The sequence below is a fragment of the Rhinopithecus bieti genome, unplaced genomic scaffold (assembly GCF_001698545.2).
Source record: "Rhinopithecus bieti isolate Rb0 unplaced genomic scaffold, ASM169854v2 scaffold_12859, whole genome shotgun sequence".
Lineage (NCBI taxonomy): Eukaryota > Metazoa > Chordata > Mammalia > Primates > Cercopithecidae > Rhinopithecus > Rhinopithecus bieti.
The window spans coordinates 719,911-730,079 of NW_016807388.1; the positions used below are offsets into that span (position 1 = coordinate 719,911).

The 10,169-nt window shown below is 37.6% G+C and overlaps 2 protein-coding genes across 4 annotated transcripts in view; one reads left to right on the forward strand and one right to left on the reverse strand.

The window, feature by feature from the left end:
- Positions 1 to 319: 319 nt before the first annotated feature.
- On the reverse strand, positions 320 to 6,790 carry RAG2 (recombination activating 2). Of its 3 annotated transcripts, none has more exons than XM_017881643.1 (3): positions 6,615 to 6,790; positions 3,186 to 3,380; positions 320 to 2,576 (listed from the first exon to the last, which is right to left on the reverse strand). In XM_017881643.1, exon 3 carries the CDS (start codon positions 2,547 to 2,549, stop codon positions 966 to 968), a length of 1,584 nt encoding a protein of 527 aa, XP_017737132.1. In that variant the 5' UTR covers positions 2,550 to 2,576; positions 3,186 to 3,380; positions 6,615 to 6,790; the 3' UTR covers positions 320 to 965. The 3 variants fall into 3 exon arrangements, with proteins under 3 accessions (XP_017737132.1, XP_017737131.1, XP_017737130.1); XM_017881642.1 differs by having other exon boundaries at positions 3,186 to 3,572; XM_017881641.1 differs by lacking the exon at positions 3,186 to 3,380.
- The window catches only part of IFTAP (intraflagellar transport associated protein), a 66,393-nt gene continuing 59,078 nt past the window's right edge, over positions 2,855 to 10,169 (forward strand). The window contains 1 exon segment of the mRNA XM_017881645.1: positions 2,855 to 3,021. The gene's annotated coding sequence lies outside the window, so the exon portion shown is untranslated.

The following is a 10,169-nucleotide window of genomic DNA, read 5'->3' on the forward strand; positions in this document are numbered from 1 at the left end:
ACGCACACAAATACATTTCTTTTCCTCTATTTAAATCTTCTGCCTGTAAATGCGATGCAATTCTAACTTATATTATTTTGGGAAATAATCAATATTATTATTCTCCACGAGATTTATTTGGTGGGCCTTTCTTATTGTATTCTTACTCATTTCCTTTTTCCAGAGTACTAAGCAGCAATGGGCTTCAATTTTCCATGAAAACGCCCACAAATAATTAGTTAAAATGACTGACTTTGGCACATCATTCATAAATCATATAATGGGGAGGGTAAATCCTTAAAGAAAATGCACACAAATAATTCAAGAAAACATATCAAACTTGATGTAAATTCTTTATTTCTTCGTTCATGTCAGTGGAGAACATTATCTATATATATGTATATGTATATGTATATTTATATTTATATCTACATCTGTAAGTCTATGAGGAACTAACTTGTTCATAAGCATAAACCAAGGGGTTGCTTGAATGTATATAAAGAACACTGGTGTGGGATGTAGTTGATCTTGCTTTTAAGTTTTGGCCAACTGCCAAATTGTTATATTACACAAAATAATTAATTCTTTTGTGTGCTAATTTCATTATTGGCTAAATTTGTCATAACCACTCTATAGGTTATTTGTTACCAAGACTCATATAAGAAATATAAACATACCTTGATGATTATTACTGCTTCTGGGTGTTTAAGCTTTGTTGAATAAAAAAAGTCAGATCAGAAATTCTCAGTTAAGAATAAATTAGTAAATTGAGTATTTGGGTAAAATATTTTCAAAATGTATAGGTTCTAGAGTGACTTTATTTATCATTGCATTACAAACACATTTTTCTGGCCCTTAATTCATGTAACTAAAAGAAAACAGGCATTTTAAATAAACAAAATAAAACATATTTTAAAATCAATGTTATGATTTTTAAAATAGGTTCAGAAGTTCCATATACCTGAATCTGAAAGGCTTTTGCAAAACTAATCAAACAACCTTCTAAGAAAGGATTTCTTGGCAGGAGTCAAGATTTTTCCAGAACCTTTTTTACGGAGGGATTTCATTGGAGGCTTTTTTAAGGGTAGGACTCTTTGGGGAGTGTGTAGAGCTCTTGCTATCTCCACATGCTCATTGCAGTAATACTTGTTGCTTCCTGCTGACAGATGGATGAGAGTGCGTTCTGCCAGATCCATGCACTGAGCATGGACCCAGTGCCCATCCCCATGAGAACAGTAGATCATGGCGGGTTTGTTCAGCTCGGTTGAATAGAATGGCACCCAAGTGTTGATATCCACATCGCAAGTAGAGCAGCATGTAATCCAGTAGCCTGTCTCAGACTCATCTTCTTCATCATCTTCATTATAGGTGTCAAATTCATCATCACCATCAAAACTATTTGCTTCTGCACTGAAACAAAATTCTTCGGAGTCTTCAAAGGGAGTGGAATCCCCTGGATCTTCTGTTGATGTCTGACTGTTTGTGAATGTTGTTTGCTCTTCATTCATATCCTCTTCAGCACATTTCAATGTATAGAAATAGAATGCTTCTGAAACAACTTGTTTATTGTCTCCTGGTATGCCAAGAAAAACAGTTCCATTTCCCATGTTGCTTCCAAACCATATCTTGCTGTGCTTAATGTCTGGGGTCCAATCTGGGGTCTCCATCTCACGAATTTCTATCTTGTTGTCCTCTAAAGAGATTATGTTGCAGATCATTCTTTTTTGGTTTTCAAGCTGATATCCACCAACAATAACAAATTCATCCTTGTTAGTTTGAGTCAGGATTGCACTGGAGACAGAGATTCCTCCTGGCAAGACTGTGCAATTCACAGCTGGGCTACCCAAGGGAAGATCAACCCTTATTCTGTACAGGTTGGCAGGCCGGATATTATTGGCAAGTGAATGTCCTCCTAAAATATAGATGGTATCATTTTTGGCAATAGAGACATGAAAAGATAGCCCATCCTGAAGTTCTGGAAGAATGTATGATGTAGCACACCCAAATTCAAAATCCACTAGGAAAACATGGGGCAGGCAGTCAGCTACACTATTCCATTTTTCTGTGGTTCTGTGGGTAGAAGGCATGTATGAGCGTCCTCCAAAGAGAACACCCATACTTTTCCCTCGGCTATACACCACATTAATGGAATGACCATATCTGGCTTCAGGAACATCTCCTACCAAGTCTTTCTCTGTGCAGCGAAAAGTAACCCTTTTGTTGTTCTTGCAAACAATAGACATGACATAAATCTTATCTGAAAGCTCATTGTTTGGTGTTTTCCCTCCATGGATGATGTATTGATGCTTTTCAGACTCCAAGTTGCCTTTGAATGTGCAAGTAGCTGGGTAGCGAAGAGGAGGGAGGTAGCAGGAATCCTTAGAGAAAATTGTAGGCTTCAGTTTGACATGGTTATGCTTTACATCCAAGTGGAAAACTCCAGTGGGGCAGGATCTTTTGGGCCAGCCTTTTTGGCCAAAGAAGAAAACTTGTCCATCAAAATTCATCAGTGAGAAGCCTGGTTGAATTAAGGCTATGTTATTACTGACTGTTACCATCTGCAGAGACATATTTTCTGATGGCAAGTAGATTTTTGTCTGAAAGAATTATAAAATAAAATTACTTAGAGATCGCTTCATATAAATCATCGTATTTAGATTCCTTCACATGTAAATAGCATTTTTTAATGTCCTCCCACACGCTTGCAGTGGGACTGAATGAGGAAAATCCAAGGAGTTATGTCAGTAAAGAGCCACAGAACCTTTACTGCCATGCCATCCAAGGAACTGGGACATGTTTTGGCCACGAACTATGCTCCCTAGGATTTCTGGGAATTGTAGTCCTTTTCCTTAAAGAGTCACCACGCGTCAGCTGAAAGAACCACATTTCCCAAGAATCCGTTTTCTCTGGGATGTGTCGCTTTGGAAATCTGTCTTTGTTGCTCTGGGAGAGGGGACTCCTGGAATGTGTCTCTGAATAAAGACTAGCGGAAGGTGCGAAGTGACTAGATGGGAGCCAAGGAGGAAAACTAGGGAATGGGAGGTGAGAGTGGCTACACCGACCCAACATCCGGGTTGCCGGAAGGCTGCAGCGCCCGGAGCGGTGTCGGGCAAACCGCTACCCTGGTATTGTTGGAGCCTCTCCTGGGGACTTTTGAACAGGTGACCCGGTAGGAAGCACAACTGCTTCTGTTGGAGTGCGGTTGCTTGGAGACCGCAGTCTGAAGGGATTCCCGGCAGAGATGTCGTTACGGTGCACTGCCTGTCTGGATGCTTAGGAGCGCGACTCAAAATTACACCCCTGAGGACCTCGGAGGTGCTTGGGGCGGGAGGTTGAAGGGGTCACCGAGGTTACAAAAGCCGTGACTGTCTTACAGAACCGAAAGATGGGTCTTTGAATCCCTCGAGTGCAGGGGAGACATTGCCTGTTAATGATTTTTACCACTTCTACATTTAGTAATTGAAATACAGTTATTAGGTTTTAATGAGTGCACTTTAAAGGCCCTTTGTTTTCTTCACTGTTTTACTACTGTTTTAGGGTTCTTTTAGGGAAGCAGAGACGGTTCCTAAACACATCTCCTTTTCATCTTCATTCTAGGAAAATAGAGTTAGTGGCTTTTTCACATCTTTCCAGTCCAGAAACTTTTAGGTAATTCTTTAATAATTCTGTAGTAAGTAAGCAGGGACTAAGAAGCGAAATGTTTGAATTATTCAGGATTTCATACTTGTGTTACAACAAAAAGAATATTTACTAGATGAAGGAAGCTTGATAAATTTCTATTTTATTATTGTTTACCTTAGAGAGATGTGGAATACACTGCCTGTTTGCAGTGTGAAGTCCTGTGCACCAAATTTTAAAGGAAACAAAATAGTACAGAATACTTGACTTTTAAGAGTTAATTCTTAATGTGGTTCAAAAGCGGTATAAACAATGGCTAAGAGTATGGACTCTGAATGCTTACTGGCTGGATTCAAATCCTGGCTCTGCCACTAACTACATGACTTTGGGCAAGTTCTTTAACTTCTGTGTGCCTCAGTTTCCTCATCTGAAAACTGAGATAATAATTTTACCAACCTCGTATATTGATGTCAGTTATGATTAATAGTTGAATGTACGTAAAGCACTTAGAACAGGGATTTGCACACAGTAGATGATAGTTATTATTATGATTTTTAAAAAATTTACCAAAAAATAAGGTCTAGTGCATACGCACCTGCCAGTAATGGCAGTTGATAAGGTTGGAGAGGATGAGAAGGGGCTTTAGGATCTGGGAATCAGGTCAATGGGTACAGATAGATAAACATTTGAACTAAAAAGAATTGGAATTGGATAAACATATATGATGAGGGTGCTGGTAGTAGTTAATTTATTAACAGAAGATAGTTAATATTTTATTCTTTTTGTCACCCTTTGTCTAACCTTCATTAAATATGCAGGCCCTAAAGTTGAATTCTCTGAGTCCAAATTAGGCTCTAACACTTAGTTGCTGTGTAACCACCTTGGGCAAGTTATTTTTCTCTCAGTTATTTTTATCTGCAAAATGGGGATAATCTTGGTATCTATTCACTGGGCTGTTTTGAGATATAAATGGGATAGCATGTGTAAGTCAAATAGAACAGTGCCTGGCACATAAACACTCAATAAATGTTAGTTGGTACTATAATTTATCTAATTTATCTTTCTTCCTTCTGCAAAGATTCCTTGAACTATTTAGAATCTCTGGTCACTCTAATGATATGTTGGTGGGTTTCTTTTTTTTTTTGCTTTAGGAACTTCTGTAGATCAGCTGTAATTTACTGCTAAATAATCTCTTGTAGTTATTGTTTTTAGTCTACTTGGGAGACTCCTAAGGGGGTGATCTTTTAACAGTTATCTGGTGGGTTATTAAAGCAGGTGAGGAAATGGTGTCTGAGAAGCATTATTATCAAAGTTATGAAACTAAGCCTCTCTCCCTCAGTTGTACATTCAGCAACCTGTCCTGCTTAAAAATAATCTGGGCAGTGTTTTATTTATATCATGGCCTACCCAAGCCTACATGAGTGAAGGCATCTGAGCAACTATGAAAAATGCTATTCATAGAAACTAAAAGGAGACCTTATTGACCCTCACTTCAGAAAACCGTAGGTGATTACACTCAGCCTGAGTGATTATGATCAGAGAGTTGTTCCAATTTGGGTAGGGGGAACACCGAAGCCAAGGCCAGCTTGTTTCAAACACCTGTGGTGACTGCTTCTGAGATACAAGGCAAGCCATACAGTGGTAATGGATTCCATTACCACTTGAAAAATCCCTTTGTGGGATTTTTCAAGAACACTTGCTTTTAAAACAATGTTTTCATTGTTGCCCTTTGGTGTCACTTTAAGGTTGCTGTAGGAATTTTGGCTTCTCATAAGTGAAAACATGATTATTGTAGATTACACAGAAACATTTTCTTGGGCAAGACGTAAGGAGGATTGTCCACTTTTGTAACTTAGTCTAGGCCCCTAAAGATTTTTGAGATAGGGCTTTTGACCTGTTTTCCCTTTGATGCCCTGCTTTTGGCTCATTTCATAATTTCAAGGCCCTAAAAACAGTGGTAAAGTTTCTTATTGCTAAGATGAATTACCTCCTCTTGTAACACAGTTCAAGTGTGAGTAATTTTTAGATTACTCACTTTAACCAGATGATGTATGCATTTAAAGAATAAACAGGAATATGGAACGTGTTTTCACATTATTTTGCCCATTTAGTTTTGAAATTTTGCTTTATTGACTTGAATATATTTTCACTGGAGTAGACTGTTGTTTCTCTTCCATGATTTCAATATGACTGTATTAGTCACATCTTGGTTTTTAAAAAGAGTTTTTGAATGATTATACTATATCTAAAATAACCTACTGAAATATTTTCCTTTTAATAGGCTATATAAAACAGACAGATTTAAAAAAAATAAGACCGTGTTCTTCAGCTGAGGGAGGTTTCAAGGTCAACACATTAAAGATTCTTTGTAAAGGACAGAAATATAGGACCAATAAATATATACAATTTTCCCAACCCCATGCTAACATTCTTCAGCAGGGAGATTTTCATTTATTCACTGTAATGCTAGGGCATAGTTGAATATAATAAAAGGACTCATGGTATGAGGTCTGGGTTTATAGTTCCCCACATCTGAACCGACTTTTTCTTTTCCAAAGAAAGATACTGTACTCTGAAACATTAAATCTTGCTGATCCGTGCTGGCCATGTTTTCCTGATTGCTCCAGAGTAGCAGGTAACCTCATGCAAGTAACTTCAGGCATTTAATATGTGAATAACACTATCTTGCACTGTTAATCAGGTTTGAGGCATACATTATTTTATTTTTGCTGGCAGTAAAAGCAGGATTAGGTCTTCCTTCCTATACTTAGACCAGAGAACGATTTATGTACTAAGATTAATAATAGTGCTCTAAAGGCCTAAGAATTAAATCCCTGAATCTGCCAGAGAACAGAAAGCCCCACATTTCCCAAATTCTACTCATCCCTTCCCTATCTAGATACCAAATCCATTTGTAACTAACACACTGCCGAAGTGTGGCATCTTCATTCCCTTAAAGTTTATGAACATAGGCTCCCATTTTTTAGCTTTGGTAGAAATGAAGGTATCAGACCTACCTGAAAGCCAGAGGGGCTGCTCACGCCTCTCTGAATCTTTGCCGCTAAACCAGGTATTAATTATCAGCACCTGGGGATGATTCGCTGCCTGCGCACTATGACTGGCAAGCAGAAGGCTGAGTGTAAAGAGAGTGTGTATGTGTGCCTACAGATGTTCTCATGAACACTGATCTAATGGGAGTAACTGACTGTGACCATTTTTTCTCTCTCTCTCTCTCTCTCTCTCTCTTTAGATGGTTGAGGGAGTTACCCACCAGGGTGTACCCTCAGGATTTAACTATTTCACTACTAGCAAAAATGGCAACACAATTCACTATTTGTAAAGATAAAAGAAATCTGGTCAAAACTTGATTTTAAAATGAAAACATTTAGAAAACACAGAAGAAATGCATACAGTTTCTGTGGTTTAAATAAATACTATTTTGAATCAAATGAGAAATGATTTGTCCTAAAGCAGAGACCACTAATACCAGTGCTATTCATTTTAACTTTGAAGTGCTCTTTTGTGGCCTCATTTTCTTTAATGCAAGACTCAGAAGGAAAGAGTTATACATATTCGAGGCCCTCTACCAACTTAATATCAGCAGCTACTGTGTAATAATACAGTTTAATGATTAAGAAAATGGGCTTTGGGGTCAAGCTCACCTGGTTTTCTCTGCTAGCTCTGCTACTTTTTCAGGTAAAGTCATCTTAATACTTAATACTTAATACTTAAGCCTCTTGTTTCTCTGTCTCTGAAATGATGATAATAGAAATATTTACTTCAAAGCTGTTGAGAAAAGATTAAATGAGATAATGTATGTAAAGTGTTTAGCCAAGGAAGAGATTAATATTCCACAATGATCTGGATAGCAAAAAATTACCTTTATAATTTCTTACCTTTTTAAATTTTTTTTGAGATGGAGTCCCATCTGTCTCCCAGGCTGGAGTGCAGTGGCATGATCTTGGCTCACTGCAACCTCTGCTTCCCAGGTTCAAGCGATTCTCCTACCTCAGCCTCCCAAATAGCTGGGATAACAGGCACATGCCACGACACCCAACTAATTTTTGTATTTTTAGTAGAGATGGGGTTTTGCTGTGTTAGCCAGTCTAGTCTCAAACTCCTGACCTTGGGTGATCTGCCTGCCATGGCCTCCCAAAGTGCTGGGATTACAGGTGTGAGCCACCGTGCCCAGCTTATAATTTCTAATAGTAGCATAACATTACATTAAGTAATTGCAGTATAATTTACCTGACCTTCCACGGTTGTTGGTCATTTGATCAGTTTCCATATGGCTGAGGTGATAAAATGTAGGCAAATCGGGGTTTGAGTTTCAATGTTGTGATCTTTTTGAGTGTCAGTTTTCTTATCTCTAAGATGGGAGTAGTAACTACCTTGTTTTAAGGCTTAATAGATTAAAATGTCTAGTATATAGAATGTATACAGTAAATCTTACCTAATGATGACTACTTTAATTTTTTTTGCAAAATTTTAGCGTGTATATTTTCAGGGTTGATTTTTTTTTTAAACAGATGTGTGTAGTTCAATTGCTTGGTTGATTCTCATCATTTGAAATGTCGACCCATCCTTTAAACAGCATCATCATATCTTCTAGTGCCTTCCATGATGATTTTTTTAATCTGCAAAAGGATGTTGGGTTATTTCTCTAACCTATTTATGTGTTTTATATATAAGATACTTGAAATTAGAGCAACAATAAGGACAACTGTCATAAAGTTGATATATTGGATGTCTCCACTGTAAATATAAAATAAGAAATGCAAAAATAGAAGCCATGGGTAGGTTTAGACATGTTTTAGCCTTTGGATTTTACTAACAGGCCATTTTTAGCGTAACAATTAGTTGCTGAACGAGTAGTTGTCTCCTGAGGAGACTAGAAATTAGTAGCACATTTGAAAATGGGTTTTAAGACTCCAAGTCCTTGCTATACCGTTAGGAGAGCATTAGACTTACAGTGATCTCATACAAGGTCCCTGATCTCCCAAAGTTCTCAGCATTGAAACTAATATAAAATAGTAAACTATATTTATTGAGCATCTACTATGTATAAAGCCATGTGGAGAATTAGAAAAAATATCAGACACAGGTCTTGCCCTTAAAGCAGGGTTTGCCAATCCCTGGGCCAAGGACAGGTATGGTCAGTAGTCTGTTAGGAACAGGGCTTCACAGTAGGAGGTGAGCTGCAGGTTGGCAAGCCTTACTGCCTGAGCTCCACCTCCTGTCAGATCTGCTGTATGGCATTAGATCATCATAGGAGTGTGAACCCTATTGTAAACTACGCATGCGAGGGAGCTAGGTTGAGTGCTCCTTATGAGAATCTAATGCTTGATGATCTTAGGTGGAACAGTTTCATTCCGAAACCAGCCCCCTCACTGTGGTCCATGGAAAAATTGTCTTCCATGAAACTAGTCTCTGGTGCCAAAAAGGTTGGGGACCACTGCCTTAAAGAACATATATGATAGTAGAACGAAGCAACTTTTGGTTGCAGATGAACATGCCTTATATTCTTGCCACATTCATCTTTTCTTAAAAGTTCTTAGAAGTTCATTAAGAAATCACAATTATAAGTTTTTCAGCCCATTTTTAAGCCTTGAGGCAAAATCAAATTCAAACTCCTACAAGAACATATTGATTTATCCTTCTGTAAATTTCAAAAAACCAGTATACAATCAAAGAATACAAGTCAGTGAAATTACAGAGTAAAACAACCATTATTTTATGGGAAAGATAAAAACTTAGTAATGGGATATCCTGGCATAATAATTGGACCAAAAAGGAAACATAATTGGAAAAAAAAGATGGAAGCCAGCCTCAAGCCCAATCTCTTTATTTTTACACTCAAACTACTCAGGGTCAGAAAAGTTTGCATAACTTGACAAGGTTAACACAGCTGCAGGGATCTGTGGACATGGTGGGTTGGAGGGAGGCAGAATTCATGACAGTGCATTTCAAGAACTGTAGTGCATCTCTCAAACATTTCTATCACCATTTTATAAATGGAGAAACAGCTTAAACTTCATCATCACTCAGTGAGTTAACTAGCGTTTGAAATAATGTCGGTGGCAACTTTTCATAGCATTAGGATAAGCATAGACAATGATTACTGTTTTACTAAGTGGCAGAGTTTTGAGGAAGTAAGATAAATTGTGTTAGAAAGGGAGATGTTTGACCTGTTGAATGAATTCCATAATAGGAGCCACAACTGAAACTGACAAAGAAAAGAGGAAGGAAGAGGAAATATATAGAAGGAAGCAATTTACAGTTAGTATGATGGATATCAAGAGAAGAACATGACAAGTGACTTGACATTTTTTATTTAAAGCAATTAATTAGATATGGCCACCTGACCAGAATGACTGGTATCTTCCTATAAAAGTTTCATGCTCTCTGATTTAAGGTGGATTCTTTGCTTGAAAACAAAATGGAAAAAAAATTTCAGAGGAGTTTGGCTGGAAAATTTTTCTTGCTAGAAAAAAATTTACTGGAATATTTTATTTTTAGAGAAGGAAAGGAGTTTGAAGGAGTTTGCGATTCTTTTTTTTTTTTTTTTTTTT